At 33.9% G+C, this 21368-nt stretch overlaps 6 protein-coding genes and 1 long non-coding RNA gene across 13 annotated transcripts; 4 read left to right on the plus strand and 3 right to left on the minus strand.

The window, feature by feature from the left end:
• Positions 1–784: 784 nt before the first annotated feature.
• Positions 785–5285, plus strand: LOC123010662. Of its 4 annotated transcripts, none has more exons than XR_006413107.1 (12): positions 785–1273; positions 1321–1468; positions 1521–1653; positions 1699–1874; positions 1927–2089; positions 2138–2274; positions 2322–2808; positions 2856–2965; positions 3106–3577; positions 4225–4343; positions 4425–4693; positions 5184–5285. XR_006413107.1 is itself a non-coding variant. In XM_044407732.1 (9 exons), the coding sequence occupies exons 1-9, from the start codon at positions 984–986 to the stop codon at positions 3607–3609; spliced, it is 2148 nt and encodes a 715-aa protein (XP_044263667.1). In that variant the 5' UTR covers positions 785–983; the 3' UTR covers positions 3610–4110. The 4 variants fall into 4 exon arrangements, 1 of the variants encoding a protein (XP_044263667.1); XR_006413108.1 differs by having other exon boundaries at positions 4436–4693; XR_006413106.1 differs by lacking the exon at positions 4225–4343 and having other exon boundaries at positions 4436–4693.
• Positions 4732–5832, plus strand: LOC123010666 (jupiter microtubule associated homolog 1). Its single transcript, XM_044407738.1, has 2 exons — positions 4732–5280; positions 5336–5832. The coding sequence occupies exon 2, from the start codon at positions 5337–5339 to the stop codon at positions 5745–5747; it is 411 nt and encodes a 136-aa protein (XP_044263673.1). The 5' UTR covers positions 4732–5280; position 5336; the 3' UTR covers positions 5748–5832.
• A 117-nt stretch (positions 5833–5949) lies between these two features.
• LOC123010664 (evolutionarily conserved signaling intermediate in Toll pathway, mitochondrial) lies at positions 5950–7174 on the plus strand. Its single transcript, XM_044407733.1, has one exon. It carries the CDS (start codon positions 6070–6072, stop codon positions 7150–7152), a length of 1083 nt encoding a protein of 360 aa, XP_044263668.1. The 5' UTR covers positions 5950–6069; the 3' UTR covers positions 7153–7174.
• Positions 7146–8450, minus strand: LOC123010665 (G protein pathway suppressor 2). Of its 3 annotated transcripts, none has more exons than XM_044407734.1 (4): positions 8047–8450; positions 7776–7999; positions 7668–7736; positions 7146–7560 (listed from the first exon to the last, which is right to left on the minus strand). In XM_044407734.1, exons 1-4 carry the CDS (start codon positions 8355–8357, stop codon positions 7175–7177), a joined length of 990 nt encoding a protein of 329 aa, XP_044263669.1. In that variant the 5' UTR covers positions 8358–8450; the 3' UTR covers positions 7146–7174. The 3 variants fall into 3 exon arrangements, with proteins under 3 accessions (XP_044263669.1, XP_044263670.1, XP_044263671.1); XM_044407735.1 differs by having other exon boundaries at positions 7668–7715; positions 8047–8448; XM_044407736.1 differs by lacking the exon at positions 7668–7736.
• Positions 8451–8689: 239 nt separating this feature from the next.
• LOC123011272 (general transcription factor IIH subunit 4) lies at positions 8690–10568 on the minus strand. Its single transcript, XM_044408637.1, has 9 exons — positions 10368–10568; positions 10217–10321; positions 10042–10173; positions 9804–9989; positions 9574–9754; positions 9443–9526; positions 9198–9391; positions 8907–9147; positions 8690–8862 (listed from the first exon to the last, which is right to left on the minus strand). The coding sequence occupies exons 1-9, from the start codon at positions 10529–10531 to the stop codon at positions 8719–8721; spliced, it is 1431 nt and encodes a 476-aa protein (XP_044264572.1). The 5' UTR covers positions 10532–10568; the 3' UTR covers positions 8690–8718.
• Positions 10569–10777: 209 nt separating this feature from the next.
• On the minus strand, positions 10778–17122 carry LOC123011273 (putative phosphatidate phosphatase). Of its 2 annotated transcripts, XM_044408639.1 has the most exons (5): positions 16816–17122; positions 16579–16730; positions 13529–14071; positions 11224–11314; positions 10778–11175 (listed from the first exon to the last, which is right to left on the minus strand). In XM_044408639.1, exons 1-4 carry the CDS (start codon positions 16886–16888, stop codon positions 11225–11227), a joined length of 858 nt encoding a protein of 285 aa, XP_044264574.1. In that variant the 5' UTR covers positions 16889–17122; the 3' UTR covers positions 10778–11175; position 11224. The 2 variants fall into 2 exon arrangements, with proteins under 2 accessions (XP_044264574.1, XP_044264573.1); XM_044408638.1 differs by lacking the exon at positions 11224–11314 and having other exon boundaries at positions 16816–17113.
• Positions 17123–17811: 689 nt separating this feature from the next.
• On the plus strand, positions 17812–18447 carry LOC123011486. Its single transcript, XR_006413149.1, has 3 exons — positions 17812–17931; positions 17977–18122; positions 18169–18447. It is a non-coding gene; the product is annotated as an uncharacterized LOC123011486 (long non-coding RNA).
• The last annotated feature ends 2921 nt before the right edge of the window (positions 18448–21368 follow it).

Here is a 21368-nt window from a genome sequence, read left to right on the forward strand (position 1 = left end):
GTCTGAGACGTTTTTGCGTCTTTTTTAATTGTTTGACATTAGAGTGCATAGCCACCGTGATATTTAATGTCAAACGTATTTACTTGTATTAATTCTGAATTTTGTAGATTTTTGTTTAAACGTCGGCCAAAAAGCTTAATACAAATCTTGTGCGTTAACCATTTTACAGTGCTCAATTATTAAAGCACTCCGCTGCGCGTCGTGCTTCAAATTCATTTCGCACTGTAAAATGTAAGTTACCGCACACGAATGTAAATAACTATTAACCATCCTTGTCACTCAATAACAATTGTTTTTGTTGTTGAAAATTTTTGAGACACTAAAAGTGGAAAACATTAAAATGCGGACACTCAGCAAGGATAGAAAACGAAAATTTAATCAAAAAACTATCGATTGTGAAATTTTCATAGCCCAAAAGGGCCTAAAAGTACCTATTTTACGTTTAAAAAAAACCTTAACCAAGAGGGCGTTGAAATACTAAAATTTCATTTGAGCCAACTCTCACTCAAATACGTGGAGTGTTATTGAAGTAAAATTTCATTAAAAGCGTTCGTCTTTGAAAATTTGAGAAATCAAAATTTTATCTAAATTGTTAAATTGTTTGCAACCAACATGTCATTAAAGTTGCAACGTCCAGTTTCCGCACTTGTCAAAGTACACTGCTGAAAAGAGATAGCTTCACATGTGCATGTGTAAAACCCTAGCTTTGTTTCTTTCTAGCCATGTACATTTAGTTTTTAATGCCGTCCTTAAGTCCGGTATACTGAAAACTTCAGCCATTTGTTTCTGTGACATGTATGGTTATGGTTGTAAAATAGATGCTTGAAAACAAGAATTTTTATTCAAAAACGGCCAAAACACGATTTTTTGATTAAAAAAATCACATAAAAGCCCCAAGTCAAGTCTCCACTCACCTCAAGTGTAAACAAAAAGTTTGTGTATGAAAAAAAAATGCTCATCAGTTGGAAGAAAGCCCCATAAAAATGAGTGTGCAAAGCGAGGACTTTAACGTGATTCAATTTGAAAAACGTTTGACCGCTTTGAAAGACTCCCAAGAGAACATCAATGCTTGTTGTAAATGGTGTTTGGAAAATCGACAATATCACAAGAAAATCGTCAATTCGTGGCTTAATGTCCTCAAACGTGTCAAAGTTGAACAAAGACTCAATCTGTTTTATTTAGCAAACGATGTTATACAATATTCGAAAAGGAAACAGTACGAGTTTGTGGACAGTTGGGGCACAGCCTTACAAAAAGCCACAACTTTAGTCAGGTATTTATTTAGTGTGATTGAAACACTTTGTGAATTTTGTGTTGCAGAGACGACAAAGTCAAGCACAAAATCGTGCGAATTTTCAACATTTGGCAACAGAGAGGCGTTTACAATGAGGAATTTATCTCGGATTTGTGTGGTTTAATCAGTGTCGTCCCCACAGCTTCCAAAAACGACGAACCACACGAATTTCAGGTTATTTTCAAACAATTGCTTACTTTAAAATCTTTTAATTTCTTACTTTCAGTCGTCTTATGTTATAAACAAGATCAAACAATGTTCCAAGCTTGAAAATGAAACTGATTTAAAACTAAAAGTTTTGAAAGAACACAACCCTAAAATACAAATCGAGACTGAATCACTTTGTACATCTCTTAAAGGTGATGCTCCCTTGCGTTTTACTTGTGTCTAAATTTGGTTTTTAGATCGGGCACATGTTGACGATGTTGAAAAAGAATTAGAAGTTTACGTGAAACATCTAGAAGGTTACATAAACGCCCTAAAAGCGGAAATTAAATGTCGAATTACGAATATTTCAGTACTGAAACAAGCCAACAATCAATTGGATAAAGACAAGAAAGATGTGAAAGTTGTAGCAAATGTAAGACTATTTGTTGTGTCATTTACACAAAAATTTAACACAATTTTTACAGGCATATAAAGTGTTTGGGAATAAGGTTAAAGCATTCCAGAAAAAATTAGAGGAACATATGTTGACATTAAGTAGTCCAGTTCCTTCCCCTGATATAAATGCACCTTCACCTAGTCCTGATTGTGATATCGAGTTGCCTGATGATAATGAAACGAAAACTAACAGTAATAATCAAATTTGTTTTTGTTTTACTTTCTAAATGTTTTGTTTAGATTCAACTCTTGATTATAACACTGCAGTCCCATTTTCGGCCGGTTATTACAACCCGGTTCCGCCCCCATCAACAGAGCCCTCGAATTTTGTCACAAATGGATATACGAGTTTCATAGGGTCAACTTTTAATGTCCAAGTATGTAAAAACTTGCAATTATAAACAATTAATCTTTTTTTTTTCAGAATTTAAATACTTCTGCTCTTTTTACCAATACCCCAACAACAACATTAAATACAAGTTTGACAGAAGTGACAAATAGTAATTATGATTTGACGACTGTTTTACAATCAATTGCTAGGCCTCCACCACCTCCTGTTGAACCCTCAGAGACAGGTGCCACTTTTCAGTATCAAGAAACATCTCACTTGCCTCTACTTCCACCTCCTATGCCCCCATTTAGTGAGAATTCTTATCAATTTTCCAATACTACTTTCACTCAACCGGTGTATGAAAATGCCCCAATTTCTGATTATGATGAATATAATCCAGAACAGGAACTGGAAACGTGGGACACTGACCCGACTTGGACTCAACCAACATTAGATACAGACACACCTGAAAGCCCCCCAAATTTCGAAAAAGAGGGCTACATCGAAGGTGTGGAGTATCACGATAATGTAGTCTCGAGTGGGGCTGCTGATGTCGATCACCGATTACTCCATCCATTAGGTAATAGAAAAAATTATGTATGTAACTGTCACAATATTGTTTTTCAGGGGACGGTATTAGAGGACGTAAGGACGTCGATCATCGCAATTTAATAAGTCTGACTGGTTCACCTGCTGACGTTTCGTCCAACACGTGGACTTCATCAGGACACGATCAGGTACAAAAAATGGGACATCAAATTTTTGACATTTCACTTGCTTTAACGTCAAATTTGACTTTTTATGACAGAAATGAGGTTAATTTTTGACATTTTTATCTTTAACGTCAAATTTGACTTTTGACTTTTGGATTTTGTAGGATTATCGTGTCGAAGACCAGGATTATAGATTGCCGCCGTTTAATATCGAGCAATTGAAGCTTCCGCCGCCCCCGCCGCCGCCCCCGAAGAAACTTCCCTCCCCTAGGAAATTGCAGGATAACACTGAGAGCATCGATATGGATTTGAGTGAGGACGAAAGTGAGGAGAAAATGTATGCGCTGTTGAAGCCGCCGCCCCCACTTCCTGACTTGCCTGACGACGTCGATGCGAATAGTTTTCTCGATGATCTCGACAATGATTTGAATTCGAATGAATTCACGGCGAATTTACACGACCCCGAAATGGGGTTCAATGTGCAACAAGCGCCGTTACAGCATTGGGGGCCACCTAAACCGAATTTCGGCGGCTTTCGAAAGGGGCACAGAGGCCGTGGGGGTATGATGAGAGGGCGAGGGAGAGGATTTAGAGGAGCGAATTTTAGAGCGCGAGGATTTAGAGGCGGTAGACGAGGTAACTCGAGGGGGTTTCAAGGGGGGTACTGAATGTAACATTTGTACAAGACGCTTTAGTGTGTATTGGATAGAGAAAGAACATTTTTTAGGCACATCATACACAGTACCTGAATTCAAACAAAATATTAAATCTGTGTATGCTGGAGTTATTTTGTAGTGACGCATTTTCTTTTTTTTAGGTTGGATTTCACTGTAATTTTGTTCAACATTGTACTGTATTAAATGCTAATAAAATGTATAACTGGGTTTTATATAATGATTTACATCAATATGTGATCTGTGCAAATAAATCGAACGTTTCAATTTTTATTCCAAAAGGAAATTCATTATCTACCTGAGGAAGAATTTTTTGTGGTCCCCCTTTCCTTATCCTTGAAACAACATTTTTACACCCAAAACGTGTTTTTTTGCATTACCAAAGGAATTTTTGTGTTGTTTCCTGTAGGTAGATAACAAATTTCTTTCAATTTCACAAATCACAAAAGCCAAACATTGTAAACAAATCGAAAAATAAATTTTTTTTTAGTGTCATTCCCAAATATACTTTTTTTCCATTTCCGTTACAAATCCGAAACAAAATTACAGTGAAACTCCTTTTTTCAGTCATTCTAGTCGTAATATTTCGGTTCTTTCGAATTTTTTCAGCTCGTCACAGTTGAATTTCTTCTCTGGTTCGGTGAGAAGATAATCGTAGATTTTTTCAGTACTGGATCGAGTACTGTAATCACCCCCGATTTCATCCGTTTTTCCGTCACTCTCATTGGGTAAATTAGTTTTCAAATTTTGTAAATCACGTCGAATGTATTCGCTCAAACTTGTCGATAAAAGTTTATTAATTTTTGTAGTTGTGTTCCAGTCGCTTTTGAGAAAAGTGTTTTCTTTGAAAACCACATCGACTCCAAGATCCGGATGATTTCTTACCACTCCATGATACACCGAACGTTGACTTTTGATATCTAAAAGGGAAAAGTTTCAACAATTTCGTGGTATTTGAAAATAATTAATTGTTTTTTTTTTCAGGAGAAGTGTTAAGTACCTCCCAGAGATTTTTTTAATCTTATTTTTAACGCCGGAACGTTGATTTCTTGGATAATACCATTGATTTCAGCAATAAGTAAGCAATGTATTATCACCATGACCAGACATATGAGCGTTTCCATTAAAAAATTTGGCGATGAGTAAATGTGAACGAAAAGAGTGTGAGACCAGAGTTTTGCTACGGATTCGATTATAGAATTCATTCTGAAATTTTGACAAATTTTGAAATTTCTGACTGAAAATGTTCCATAGTAACGAGAAAAATTATAATTATTATTATTATTATTTTCACCGGCAATTGTTCTCATTTCTTTAATTAATTTGATGACAAACCGTTTAAACATCACACCCATTTTTTTGCAATCATCTGATTGGCTGACATCTAAAAGACCGCGCGTTTTGACCAATCACATTCAAGTCCCGCCTTATTTGTTTGCATGCGTACTACTTTCGCGCAGTTCACTTGTTTTATTTTATCCGTTAGCTTCGATATTTGATTTTATGTTCGACAAAAACGTTAGTGACCTTAGTCGTTGTTCTTTGTTTCATTCAATTGTTAATTGAAGATTTGTGGAGGAAGAAAATCTTCTTTCATTTATTTTTAACCCTAAAAGAGTCTTTGTGTGTGGCTTTTGAAACCAGTATAAACCAGTTAAAAACCAAGTAAGAAATAACGTTTTTGTTCCTATTTTAGCAGTTTTTCATTAAAACTTTCCAGAATGACTTCCACTAATGTTTTTCGGGGAATGGACGGAGGTCGCAGTTCAAGCCGAGTTTTGAAGCCTCCAGGTGGTGGACATACCGACGTTTTGGGGTTATCAGTCCCACCTGAGAAACCCCAAGAGAAGAAATTCAATCGTAGAAACGCCTCTTCCATTATTGAAGGCACAAATGAACCAAAACCAGTTGTTGAAAAGGTGGAAGAGAAGCCTGTTCAAAAAGTTGAAGAAAAACCTGTTCAAAAAGAGGAAGAAAAACCTATTCAAAAGGAGGAAGAAAAACCCAAAGAACCGGTAAAACAAGCTACTGACGATGCTCCAAAGGCCGCCTCTGCACCACCGCCGCAAAATAACACAAATTCACGCGGACGTGTACCCCCAGGGGGCTTCTCATCCGGCGCTTTTTGGTAAACTATGACTGATCGAATGACCACTTATTTACAAATATGTGACTTTGTGCAACAGTATTTATAATAAATAGTCTCTTTTTGAATAATTCATTGTTTGATTGTTTTTGTAACGGTTTTTCATATGTATCATTGGTTGCATAAATATAGGCTGACCCAATAAAAACGTGAATTTTTCTTTATTTTTCTGTTAAAATATGGTGAGACACAATTTAAATTGTTGAAACTAAACAATTTTGCTCATTTAAGTGGTAAAAAATTGTAACCTAACCTAAAAAATTACATAACCTATAAAACAGAAAGAATCCCAATTTCCGATTAATAAAATGTTTTTCAATCGACTCGTGCGAAATAATTCAGTGTTGCCCAAAATGGGGCTTCCTCTGTATCGAACATTGTGCGAAAAACCCACTCAAGTGGTCACTTATCGCTCATTTGAGGAAATCGAAACGAAGAATAAAAACACCTATTTGGACATGATCCATATTTTCATCAATCGAGACAATGTGTACCGTCGCGGCCACGTCGAATTCATTTACTCGGCTTTGAAAAACATGGAACAGTTTGGTGTCCACAAAGACATTGAAGTGTACAAAGCGCTCATTGACGTCCTCCCCAAAGGCAAATTCATCCCGAGGAACATGTTCCAAGTGGAATTCATGCATTACCCCAAACAGCAACAATGCATCATCGATTTACTCGAGCAAATGGAAGACAACGGTGTGATGCCCGATTACGACATGGAAGATCTCCTGAAGAATATCTTCGGGAATCGGGGCTTCCCCTTGCGGAAATACTGGAGGATGATGTATTGGATGCCGAAATTTAAGAATGCGTCGCCGTGGCCCCTCCCAAACCCGCTCCCTGAGGGGGTATACGAGTTGGCAAAGTGTGCCATTGAACGGATTAGCAGTGTTGATATTCAAACACAGATTACGACTTATCAGAGTCGTGAGGAGGACACTTGGATAATCAGTGCGCAAGCCCCCATTCAGAAAGACCTATTAAAGAGACACGACGTGACTGAACCCTTGTATGTCGAAGGACCGTTTCGAGTCTGGTTGAAAAACCAACAAGTCACTTATTTCACGTTAAGAAAAAACTCAAAACTTGTGACTACAATCAACGAGGATTTGGATGATGTTAGTGATATTAAAATCCCCCTTTTTGGGATTAAACCAATAAAAAAACTCACTGTTGTACCTTCGGTTCATGAGCAGGAAGATGGTACAATTTTGGGCTTGTGTGCCACTGGGACTTCAACTAAAGACTCACTTGTTTCCTGGATTCGAAATTTGGAAAAAGATGGTAATCCTGTTTTAGGGGAAGTACCAATAGTTTTTACTTTACGTAGCGGAAGTAAAGAAATTGTTACACTAGATAGTACAAAACAAATCGAAAATAAATAAAACTTGTCATTTTTTTATTTCATTATTCTCTTTGAGGATAATTCATTGGAGTCCCTGGAGACTGATACAAGGGACGACTTTGTGCCGTATATAATGATGCAGGAGTGGACTGTTGGTATTGTTGTTGACTCCTCACAGGATACCCTGCTGTGATACTCCCAGTTTTGGGTTGTGCAGGACTGAGCGGTATAGAGCCCCCATGAATGACATGTCCATGCGAACTTGGTACTCTTAGAGTGTAATGTTCGGGTAGTTTTTGTTCCAAGTGATACGTTTGAGGTCTTGGGGGTTCATAGGCACTCCTAGTTGGGGGCTCCCGCGACGAAATTGACCCCAAAGGATAATACATTGATATATCCTGCGGAGAGACCGAATAAAATGTTGCTTGTTGACTCGGATATTGTGTTTCTGAAATTAATTAAAAATTAATTTCATTGGAAATTAATAAATTGAAAGAAAAAGCATATGAATGAGTGATGATAAATGAAGCGCTAAAGTGGTGTTGAAACACTCACTGTTCCATAAAACTGCCCTCACTAATTCATTACGTCTACCATCATCTTCTGCAAAAAATCGATTAAAACCTAGCTAAAAATATTGTAAGAAAATTAATAAACAATTACTTTGGGGCGAGTTTTGGTATGAGGCTGCCACTGATGGTTTATACCCATAACCTTGATGGTAGGACGACACGGGGGGCGGTTGCGGACTGGGACTCCTGGGGCGTTTCACCGCCGTTTTAAACGTCTGTTGTGGGGGCACAGCATTGCGAGGGGGCACACTGGGTGAAATATACAACGGCTGATGCACTAAACCAGTCGGTAGAGCTTGAATCGCAAGCACATCACTAAAAAAAATCATTATGTAAATGACAATACCCAAAATTTGACCCACTTGTTCTCCTTCTGGCGCCTTCTGTTATCATCCTCATTTAATACTTTTTTCAATTGTAAAAACAACTGGTGTTTCTCTTCTTTTAATTTCTGAAGTTTGCTTTCAAGTTGTGAGATTTGCTCGCGTGTTTCACCCAAAGTCATAACATCTTGTTGTTCACGAGCTTCACGCTCTTTACGAAGACGCTCTTCTTCCACCTCGGCCTCTCTTTCTTGCTTTTTGCGGGCGCGTTCGCGAAGAATGTGCGCTTTGAGCACTTTCCACATCTGCTCGGACCGATCGGGCTTGCTGTTATCCACAGCTGCGGGCATTTTACGAATTTTTTCGTATTTTTATACAATTTTTGACAAGAGTTGTCAACATGACGTTTGACTTATAGAAATGACATTTGACAGACATTGTTGCCACAACAAGAAAAATGACTTTATTTGATTAGTCACAGATTTTCAAAATTGAAGCAAATAATTGTCAAAAAAATATAATAAAAATCCAAACCCTCAAAACGTATGTACGCCAAGGATTACCAAATTGCAGTAAAGCGCGCAATTTCGACAAGAAAAATTAATTTTAACTGTCAATCTTTGACACCTATCACAGGATTGTCAATTATTAGTTGCGCGGCAATTTTAAATGAAACACACAATTAGTAAAAAAGTTTTATTAGAATCAAACTCAATTCCCTTTCGAATATCTCTTCCAGAATTTTTTAACATCATCATGTGCCGACTTATTAATGATTAAAGTTCGTTTTTCTTTGTTACACCAAATTAAATGGCCATTAGATTGAGCATACTCTTTGAGTATATTAAAATCGGCCTAAAAACACGAATTAAAACCGAAAAAAAACATTTTTCAAATACCTGTGATAAAAATTGACTATATAAAACGCCTTCTGAATACGTTAATCTATTCCGTTCAATTTCCCATAATTTAATTTGATCAACAACGGTTGGCGGTAGAGGATGTTTTGCTTCCCCTTGTAACATTTGAGGATGTGCATGTTGTTTGAGGTATCCTATAACTTGATCGGCTGTGATTCCCCCCTTCAGGGCTTGTCTTATAGAATCACGTGTTATTACACCGACTACAAGGTTTGGAAACCTGAAAAAAATCAATGAAACTAGATAGTTTTATAATTTTGTGACCACCACCTATACATCAACTCGGTGAAAAGACCAATTAAAGCAACTTGAAGATTGGAATCAGTGTAAGCATAAACTCGGTAATTTGTTTCCACAATAATGTAACCTTTCGGTGTGTCTTCTTCCAAAATTCGCATTTCAGGACCTTGACTACATGTAATATTTAACGCTAATCTAGTGGGATAAAAACGGCCAGCTTTGCGCTATGTAAATTTAAATCAATAAAAATTTAACTAAATTAATGAGTGACATACTTTTCGTTGATACACTAACCCGAATTCTCTCAAATGTTGTAGAAAAATTAAAAGACCAGAACTCATACCTTCAGTGCTATAATCCTACAAAAAAACACTATTTAAAAAGTCACTAAATGTTACCAACATACTTTTCCAAGTGTACTAAATGAAAGTTGAAACAAAAACGTTAAACATTCGACTAGACTTAATCCTCTTTGTTCAACAGTATCAAGATATTGGAGTAAAAAATGCCAAACTTGTGCTTGTCTATCTAAAAGTAAAAATTGAAAACCTTGACGTGTTATAACAGGACTGCCATCTTCCTCATCTCTACAAAAATTAACTAAAAAACCGACTTAAAATTTGATAAAATTCAAACCGTTTCATTAAACCAGCATGTAATAAAATTCGGACAGCATCTGCAGAGATTCCTTCTTGTTGTTGTGACCCCACCATATAATGCAACACACATTCCCATCTTTCCAGAGAATAAGCGTCCAAAAAAGACACATCTCGTGCTTTACTATCAACTTCCAAAGCCGAAGACATACTCCAAGGTTTCCCACTTGAATCAAATCATATGATAATATGATTTCATAACATTGTGAATATTTTACCCCCCTAATAACGCTATTTTCAAATTCTTCTTAAACGTGACTGAGAGAATCCACCCCAGAAGCCCCCCTGGGATCGCAGCTTCTTGCCATACCGACAACTCACTCAAAACTTTGCTCACGTAAATGTGTTCTCTACAAATCAAACTTGGTTCATTTTCAAACAATTCAAACTTACTTGGAGAAAGCTTGAGACCCCCATGACGCCACAACTGCTTGAGGCACCGGTTGTTCAACAAACAAAATACGAATCACATATTGACGTGCTAATTCAGGCAATTCTCTGAAATTTTAAATCAAAATTTGGGGTTGTTTTCAGTGTTTTTTACCTGTAAACGGCCAAACAAATCGTTGGATGATTGTAGAGTTTTTCTAATGTTGACGATGAGCGTGTTTTTAAATAATCGTACAAGTTTTTACATTCTAAATTTGTTGGTTTTAAGAGAAGTGAGTTGGGTTGGCTGCTAGAACTACCATTTTCGTTGTCTGCCATTGTAAACGAAAAATGTGAGGTTAGGGATACGGAAACTGTCAATTGGCTAGTGAATTCGGGTGACAAGGTTGGTAGAGATTTATTTAAAAAAATATTTTTTTATTATAATTAGGGCCTAGGCTGGATCAAAGAATCACTTAAATGCCATTTGGCCGGTTTTTTCTCAAGTACAGACACTAACAAAGCAAAAATGTGGCTTTGAATAGGGAATTTGGGTGGCAAGGTTGGTGATAAAATACCGGTAAATTTAAATGAAAAACTTGTGTGTATTGCTTGGTTTAACTTATTAGAGCCTGGCCAATAAAATTATCACAATTCATGAATACAAAGTTTTTTACCAAGTGCGAGGTACAAAATTAGGTTTTTATCACATTTTCTGGATGTTTTACAAATACTGAACTAACAATTTTATTGCTATCATAACTTAATATCTAATTAATAAATAAATAAATATAAAACAATCTCAATCAATTTCTAACAAATAAATAATTGTGATGTGTGATATGATTAAGTACAGTGTCAGGTCGCTTGAAAAATTACGCAATTTGGGCATTATTTCCATTAACTCCTTGTAATTCAAGAAATTCTTTTCGTACCAAATCTTGAATGGGATGTTGTTGGAATAGTGTTGAAAAAACACGGGCCTGAAATAACGAATTAGTCTCAAATCTTACCCCAAATTAATTTTTTACTTTAGACATGTGTGTTAGGACTACTTGGGATGTATTCATATTCATCGTAAGTGTTAAAAGCAATTTTTTCGTGTTTAAGCCAAACCGTAGCCTGTATCAATTTAATTTGCGTCAAAGTTAGTAATTAGAACAAAAAAGTATATAGTCTTTTTCATATTAATGTGCATCAAGTAGGTTGTAGAAGTGTAAATGCATCTCAGTGTTGCCATCACCAGATCTGGTGATTTTCGTGTTGTTTGGTGAAATTTTTTTTTTTTAATTACAGTTTTAATTGGTTTTTTGAGCAAAATAAGACAAAAATAAGCCGAGAATGTTTTTAAGCACGTTTTTCAGCTAAAAACGCAATTATTTCGCAAAATTGGTTAAAAACAAGCTAAGAAAACACAGAATTATGCCGAAAATGATATAATTTTTTCCTTTTTCGAAAGATCAAGCAGATTTTTAAGTTGAAAACTCTTTTTTTTCGTGAGAGTTTGTCATAGCATGTCAAAAATCTTTAAATTCTTATAAAAAAGATTATATTATGATATTTTTACCTAACTCTTAGGCTTTAACTTGATCATTTCGTCGTATTTTCTTAAAGACAAAATAATCGAAAAACACCAAATTAGTTAAAAATAATTCTATTTGTTTTTTACGAAATATTACCAAACAGAGTGGAAAATAACAATTTATTTATGTCTTTTTCGAATGCTTTTTCCGCTAGAAACACAATTATTTTGCAAAATTTTGTTAAAAACAAACCACAAATTCAACAAAATAGCCCAAAAATGGCGTTTTTTGGCCTTTTTCGAGTGTTTAAGCATATTTTTGAGAGATAAAACACAAAAAGCTCGAAATCTTGCGTTGAAACAGGCTAAAAAATTACAAAATTAAATAGAAATTAAACCAAAAGTACATTTATTTTGCAAAATCTTGTCCAAACACGCCTAAAAATCACAAAAAGGATTGATATTGATGTTATTTTGTTTGTTTCACTCTTTTTAACTGGTTTTTGAGCAAAATTAAGACAAAAATAAGCTGTGAAACCACAAAATTTGGCTGAAAATGCTTTTAAAAGTGTTTTTGTACCAAAATCTCAGGTTTTTCAGTAGATTTCGCTAAAACAACAAACTTAAAATCAAGAAATTAAGTCTAGAATTACATTATTTTTTGCATCTCTCGAGAATTTTAGCTAGAAATGCTATTATTTCGCAAAATGTTGTTGAAAATAAGCCGAAAAATCACAAAATTAACTCGAAATACATGTCATTTTTGCATTTTGCAAGAGTTTAAGCAAATTTTTAAGCTAAAAACTGTTTTTTTTTTTCGCGAGATATAACCAAACTGGTGAATTTTTCAACTCGGATCTGGTGAATTTTATGTTTCTGATCTGGTAACATTGATGCATCTTTAATTTAAAGGCTAATTCACACAAAAATTGTCATTAATGTCATTCTGAACAAATTTAGTCACATCAATAATGACAAAAAATTTTATGTTGGCTAATTACGTTATTAATTTTATATTTGAAAAAATAATTTTTAGGAAAAATTAGGGTTAGGATAGTTTGAATTTTTGCATGGTTATCACCTCTGTCAACGACCACTTCCATGCTTTTTTCAAAAAAAGCCACAAATTTAAGAAAATAACCCAAAGCATGTTTTTGGGAGATAAAAACACAAAAAGTTCGAAATATTGCGTTAAAACAGGCTAAAAAAATGCAAAAATAAATTGAAATTCATGTTATTTTCTTTGTTTCACTCGATTTAACGGTTTTTGAACAAAATTAAGACAAAAACAAGCTGAGAAACCACAAAATTTGGCCGAAAATGCTTTTAAGCGCGTTTTTGTACCAAAATCTCAGGTTTTTCACAAGATTTCGGTAAAACAAACTAAAAAATCAAGAAATTAAGTCTAGAATTGCATTTCTCGAGCATTTTAGCCTAGAGACGCAATTATATCGCAAAATTTTGTTGAAAAAACACAGAATTAACCCGAAAAGCATGTCATTTTTGTTTTTTTCAAGAGTTTCAGCGGATTTTTAAGCTAAAAACTGCGTTTTTTCGCGAGATATAACCATACTGGTGAAAATTTGGCGAATTTTTCAACTCGGATCTGGTGAATTTTATGTTTTTGATCTGGCAACACTGATGCATCTTTAACTTGAAGGCTGTCATTATTAATATTGATGACAAAAATCTTTATGTTTGCTAATTAATTGTTAATTTTAAAATTTTTAGGGAAGATTGAGGTTAGAATAGTTTGACCCCTATCAACGACCACTTCGATGCCCATTAATACAAAAAAAAGGAGTTATAATTACCGTAACACAAGCCACGATGGTCCCAATAATCAATCCACTTAAAACATCACTCCAATGATGTTTATTATCAGAAATTCGCGTCATTGCGACAAAAATCGCAGCCGCAACGGCCAAAAACTGCAAAGTGTGTTTCAAAAGTTTGGATCCGTCCCAATCCATTCTTCTTTGAAGATAAATCGCAAAATACAACATTGTATACATGGAAAAGGAGGAATGTCCCGAAGGGAATGATAATCTCATCTCTTTCATAATCCTTGCATTGTGGATGTAATCCCGATTGGTGCAGTTGAAATCCACGTGGTAGATATGCTGATTTGGGGGCGAAGAGCAGTCGATGTTGGGTTTGCAAACTGTGAGGAAATGGGGACGAAGACGACCCACAGTATATTTCATAATATCGGTGCTTAATTGCGAACAAGCCATTCCAAATGCGAAAACAAGAATGACGTAATAAACGTTGTAGAACCAATAAGGGACACGGAATCTCCAAAAAGTCACCTCGTGACTGGTTTGAGGCTGATTCAAGTATTCTATCATTATCATCTGAAAATAAAGACAAAGCTAAGAATAAAAAGGAGACTATGAGTCAGCATTTGGCACAGTTGCACTTATTTTTTAAATCAATAAGTTGGACTAAGCACTCAATTTCGAGAAAACAAGTGTGATAAAAACGATAATTGATTTATTGCGAAAACTGACAATGACATTGACTAATTTTGAGGAAAATAAACGTGATTATCTTATTTTGAAATTCTACTTGAAAACCCTTTGTCCATCCTCGACGAGTCGCACATGTGATTAGGTTCGTTTAGTTGCTATAACAAAGCACTAAAATATATGTGTAACTATAGCAACAAAAATAAAAATCGTCATAGTAACAATGAAAAAGTGAAACCAGTGGCGGGTGAAATACTTTTTCACCACTTGATCAAAATTTTTGCATAAATAATAGTTTTTAAACTAATATTTTTCCATTAAATAACAATTTTATGTCTTATTTATATATTTTTGTTATCTATTTTTTTTGAGATTGTTTCGGCAACTAATTTGACATCATCAAGACTCAACTCATTCAGATTTATTATTATATCTCGGTTTTTTCACACACGTGTGATGCAAGGTCAAAATTCTTATCGAGATTTTTATGTAATCCGTTTTTAAGATTATTTTTTTAAGTGTTATGCCGATTTTTTTATTTTATAGAAAAGTGCCTTAGACTGTAAAAAATGGTAATTACATAAAAAACTATAAATTTTAAAGTGAAATTAAAAAAAAAATTGATAGCAAAACAATACATTTTGTATATATATTGTTCCATTTATTCTTTATCAATCTTTACCTTATCTAGAATATTTTTCTATGAAATAAATAATAATTTTTGGGCGTATTTTGATAAGATCTTCTTGTGATTCAAGAACAAACTAAATCGAGCAAAACAAGCTGAAATATTATCAATTTTATTAGAAAAAAGTTTTTAAATGTTTCTAAAAACGGTTGAAAAATCGCCTAATTTGGTCGAAAGCGACATTATTTTAAGTTTTTTTGTATGTTTTAGCACATTTTTCATTTAGAAACGCAATTACTTTGTAAAATTTCTTTTAAAACAACCTAAAAATTTTCTCACGTTTTTGAGATAAAAAAAAATACTAATTTATTAATGGTTTTTTAACTTATTTTTCAAAAATTTGGCAAAATAATTGAATTTTTGGTTAAAAAACGTGCAAAATCGTTGAAATGCAAAAAATAGTGTAGTTTTCAATCGAAATTTCGCAAAAAATAATTGTGATTTTAGTTCAAAAACGTGCTTAAAGTTTTGAAAAAAGTAAAAAAACACCATTTTCGACCAAATATTGTAGTTTTCAACTAAATATTGCCAAAAAAACTATTCGAACAAAAAAATAACATCAATTTCAATTTATTTTTGTGGTTTTTAAATGTTTAAATTTGCAAAATAATTAAGTTTCTAGTTCAAAAACCAACTAAATAAAACAAGACAAGTCCAAAAAAATCAATTTCAATAGAATTAATTAATGCAAAAAAATCTTCTTCAACACTCAAAAAAAGACAAAACTAACACTATTTCCGGTGTAATTTAGAAAATTTTTGGCTTGTTTTTAACAAAATTTTACGAAGTCAAAAAAATGTGCTAAAACACCTAAAAAAGCTAAAATAATATTGTTTTCGACCAAATTAAGCCATTTTTCAATCGTTTAGAAAAATAAAAAAACAAAACAGTGTTTTTATTGATTTATTAGTTTTAGTTTTTCAAAAATTTAGCAATAATATTTTGTATATTTAATATCTCTTCTTTATTGTACCGTGTGATCAAAAAAAATAAATAAATTAGAGTAGGCGGTGATTAAAGTCCTTCAGATGGCAATCCTGATTTTTGACATCAAAGTGTGCGTTTTATTCATTTTGAGTGAAATAATGTTCACTTTAGAGCAGAAAACTTTTATTGTTGCAAAATGCTGTACAAGACGAAAACGGTGATTTGTGTTAAAAAATTCCAGCCCAGATTCCGTCGCCTACTCTAATTTATTTTTATTATATTTATTTATTGAGTTTCACAACAATTTGGAATAGCCATTGCTCTTGTGGTGTTTCGGCCCCAAGTTGACATCATCAGGACTCAACACAAAAGTAAAACATAAACAAGCTTTTTATTTACAAAAGACAAGAAAATTTATAGCATCCGGAAATTTGAATAAGAATTTCAAAATTCTCTCTACTTTCCTGCATTATCTTATCTTCCTGTCTTTCTTACATTCTACGAAATCCATTTTATTTAGTCTAATTAACCCATCCAAGTGACTCAGATTTCACAAACTGAACGATAACAACTCAATGAAGATTCAAAGGGTTAAAAGTTATCACAGTTTTGCGTTGTTTTTCAAACAGGAAACGAAATTTTATAACCCTGGAAGTTTATATTCTCAAATTACACACCGGAAGAAATTTAAAATTAGCTTTTATGACACGATTTTTTTACCTACATGCGACATGAGTCATCGGTCTAATTTCACCTGTGGGTAGGCCTAATAACTCACCACAGTACAATTCATGATAATTCCCACGATGTAGAGATAAATACTTGGAACAGTCGAGGGGTGATAGGGGTGCATGAGGTCTTCATCGTTGCAGAAAAAGCCCCGACGATATGGACTAAGCCATAAAAAAATAAACAAAATCGGGAAACCAACTGAAACAATTGAAAAAAAAAAAACAAAAACAATTAAGATAAATCTTCATGACCTACTTGTTTTAACCTTTGAATAACAACTCACCTAAGGCTACTAGAAACACATCTAAGAGTATTTTCTTTCCGGGGACAATTATAGCTTCGCGTTCACTTGCCATTTCACTCAAATTATTTAAATTGTCAATTTTATTTTATTAGCAACGAATTATTAAGCAATTAAATTATTAATTTATCCTCCCTCACTTGACGTTTAAAAGTACGATTAATTGGCATTGTGAATGATTTAAAACACGATAACAACACTCACTGATCCCTTAGATCACAACACCTGTCTCGACTCCGAGAACTGACCCACCAACCGATGCGTAATCCCCCCTTTTGTCATTCATACAAAGCGCGACTGCGCAACATTAATTTTCATCAAAAATAATATTGAAATCATCAAAAATACTCGAATGAATAAGAATTTTATCTGTTTTCTCACCTGAGTCATTATCGATTATTGGGTAATAAGAGTCTTTATTTGCGCATCAAATGTTTATTTTTTCAGCAGTAGCTGACCACAAACCGCTGAAAAAACAATTAAATAATAAAAACCACATCCAGATTGTTTTTTATCGCCTTGATATTCAAGCATCTGAAAGCTTCCAAGTAGTCTGTTTATGTCACATAAATCACGATCTGTTTAAAGTATCGAAGTGTTAATTCCTGTGTGGGAACACTAATTACATTTAAATAATTTCATAAAAAAATTCTTTGAATAAGTGGCACATGTGTGATGCTGCATTAATGACACTCGAAAAAATTAAAACAGACCACCGAGGACGAAATGGTTTCAAGTGTTTGATAATTTGGAATTTTGGTTGTATGGTTTTTATCAAAAGATGGGGTCGATTTGAATTTACCGCTTAAGTAAACCGATAAAACAGGGCTCTTTGTCGGAATCTAAATAGAATAGAAAACAAGTAAATACTTGTTGGTTGTTACAGAACAGATGGCGTTTCCTGTGACCATTTCAACGTTCAAATTTCTGTGATTTTTGACTTTTAAATTAATTAAGACAGACACTGAATTTTGAACATCAAAATGTAAGCCATGCTTTATTGTCATTATGAGTGACGTTTGAAAATTTGAAAGTTTTCGTTGAAACGTATTTTTGGCCTCGATTTTCCGAAACACTAATGTCAGTGAGTGTTTTTCGGTAAGTTCAATAAAGTATTTTGATTTGTTCCCATTTTTTCTCCAGCAGTGAGGATAATAATTATAAAAACCGAAAGTGAGGTTAGTTTCCTAAGGCCCGTTTTACACTTTTATGTCAATCGAATGAAAATTCCGTGTTCGCAATTATAATTACCATTAAAAAAATCTGTCACCAACAACACTGACTTTTAGGTAATACAATCAAGTACAGGAATCTATGTATTTTTTGGTTTTTAAGGGACAGATGGCACCTCTTGTGACAAAATAAATAGAATTAAAACAGACCACCCTGTACGAAATGGTTTCAAGTGTTTGATAACTTGTAATTTTGGCGGCGTAAAAATTAAAAAATGTGTGGTTTTTATTTGAATTTACCTCTTAACTAAACCGATAAAACAGGGTTCTTTATGGGAATTTATTTACTTGTTGGTTGTTAAAGAACAGAGGGCGTCTCCTCTGACAATCTCAACGTTCAAATTTCCGTTTAAAGTGCCTTTTGTGACTTTTAAATTAATACAAAGACAGACACTGAATTTTGGACATCAAAATGTCATTTAAAAAAATGTCAATGTAAGCCACGCTTTATTGTCATTATGAGTGACGTTTGAAAATTTGAAAATTTTAGTTGGAATTTATTTTTGGCCTCGATTTTCCGAAACAGTAAGTGTTTTTAGATAAGTTCAATGAATTATTTTGATTTGTTGTCATTTTTTCTTCAGCTGTGAGGATAATAATTATAAAAACCGAAAGTGAGGTTAGTTGCCTAAGGCCCGTTTTACATTTTTATGTCAATCGAATGAAAATTCCGTGTCCGCAATTATAATTACCATTAAAAAATTTTTTTTTAGGTAATCCAATCAAGTACAGGAACCAATGTATTTTTTTTATGACAAAATAAAGATTTAAATAAATAATTGCAATTAAAAAAATCTATTGTCAATACTGACTTATTGGTGACATTTAAATGTATTTCGATGTTGCCAACATAACTGAATAAATCCACCAAACTCCTTTCAAATCCCCACGATTCATTAACTTAATAATTGAATTCTTGATTTCATTATGCCTCTACGAGGATGAAATTTTATTGCTTTAATCTCATGCGGTGGTGGAAAAAAAGAGTGGAATTTGGGGCCCTGTGTTAAGCTCAATCAGTGTGTGAGATCGTTGAGGGATAAAGCGAATGGTGTAAACGATGCCAAGCTGAGAGCAAATAGTCAGAAGTTCAATGAAACGACGGGAATCAGCCCTTGAGGATTAGCAATTGTTGGGGGGTCCCCATCATTTCACATTAAACCTTTTCGCACACACTCACTCGTCCCTCTCATTGCATATATGCGGTGGGATTAGACAGTTGGCGAATCACAAATTACTGGATCATCCGATTCGATTTGGAAAGTTAATTAAACGAATCACACATTTTTCATCAAGCAATCTTTGATTTTTCCCTTCAGTTGCTAGGTAATAGCACAAATCGACACACACACAATAAATGTTTCTTAGCAACTCATTTAATAATTGCTAGGTAACACTATGTTCGTTAGCAACTGAGTTTGTATGTCCATGGTAATTTGGAACAGATATTAAGCGAGTAAAAGACCAATACCAAATCGTAGCCGTCGGGTGTAATATCTTTTGTCCTATTTATATTGACATTGACGTGGAATAAAACTCGCTTTGTTCAGAGACCCATGACAGGATAATACTTATTTGAACATCACGATTTTTTCTTGGATTATTGATTATTTTCAGTGTTTTAATAGAACTAGTGGAATTTATTTCCATTAAGTTGGTGACAAAATATCAGAAGTTGAGACATTTTTTATACTTCTCTAATTAATCAATTGCCAATTTGATAGTAAAAAAGTCACTAAATCGTCACAATTGTGTTTTTTCTTTTTCTAAGAAAAGCCGTTAAAGCAGCAAAAACAGAAACCCGAAGCATTTCGAATTATTTCCAAGGGGTAGTCAAACGTGTTACCAAGTGGATGAATCTAATATAACAGGCACTTCACATTCTAACGTCAAACCATAGTTATGCATACGAGATCCGCAACAAATCCTCAGACTGTGACCGTATCCGAATGTGATGTTGTTCCAAAAATCACAGTCTAATGTCTATAAAGGTGTATACATTGTGCAAAATATTATTTACATTGCAAACAAAGACGACAAAGCTCCACCCATTTCGGGCCACTGACTAATACCAACATCGGACACCCTCGATTGCTCCACCTCTTCGAAGAGGGGGGGTGAATATAGGGTTTTTTTTTATTTCGACGGTGGTGGCGCGGTTTCAACTTTAAATGTTTACAAACGATAAAGTTAACAAAATTTGACTGGAATTTTAACAAATAGAGGGATTTTAAATAATAATTTGAAAACGGTTGGAATGAAATTCAAGCGCGCTTAATGACTTGCTGTGTGCGTGCAAATATTTTAAATGCTTGCGAAATTGTTAACAAAGGGTTTGTAGGAATTTTAGACAAGACAAAAAAATACTTAATTGCGTAATTTGAAAAAAACTTAAATTTGATGCAACTAAAAACAGTGTTTTTTCTTTTAATTACTAAAAATGAACACAAAATTCTTATCGTCACAAATAATGTCATTTGTTTGATTTGATCAAAGTAGTCTGTGACTTTCAAATTAAGTTGGCAACAAAAAATTACTGCCTAGAATTTAAAATTTGGTTAGGTTAAAAGACAGTTGGGGAGACTAAAAAAATGTCAGATGTTTTGGATTAAACTTGCAAAATAACATTTAAAAATTTCTTAAAGAAATGTGAAAAAATCTAGTGGCAACACTGAATCATTATAGAGCGTTTCAAAATGAATGATATCTCGGTAGGTCATGGAAATTCAAATTTAAGGTGGCAACATTTGTACTTTGAGAGTTCTAGATTGTTCATTTTTGTACTATTGCACCCACTGGGATTACGTGGTTTTTGTGCTTGATCTCTCCTATTTTCACATTTATTTTGGACAAATAGGTTGTTATTTTTTCAGACAGAATTCAACACAAATGTCATTTTTTATGGTTTCAGGATCTAAAGAACGTTCACATTAATATTTTTTTTTCGAACTAAAATTAAAGTCTGGTTTACACTCTCAAAGTCAATCAATTTGTTATTTTAGGATGTTTCAAGTCGCAGATAAATGACAATTGTCTATAAAAGTTCGACTTTGAAAGTCAAAATAATCAAACTAAAATTTTTAATTTAACATCAAAACTTGAGGTAAAAAATCACAATCATTTACAGTCACCCGGTTTAAGATTTGTTAATTTTTCTCTAAGTGACAAACAAATCTATTGGCAATACTCAATTTTTGATACTCAAATTGTGTCATGTGACGGGTATGCCGGCGGCCGCCCGTCAGAATCGCATGACAATTGACTATGAAAATGTGACGTTTGTGTTTGACAGTCAGCACTGCC

Source organism: Tribolium madens, unplaced genomic scaffold, assembly GCF_015345945.1.
Source record: "Tribolium madens isolate multiple individuals breed KSU strain unplaced genomic scaffold, Tmad_KSU_1.1 Scaffold_91;HRSCAF=231;Tcas5.2_LG7, whole genome shotgun sequence".
In the NCBI taxonomy this organism is placed as follows: domain Eukaryota; kingdom Metazoa; phylum Arthropoda; class Insecta; order Coleoptera; family Tenebrionidae; genus Tribolium; species Tribolium madens.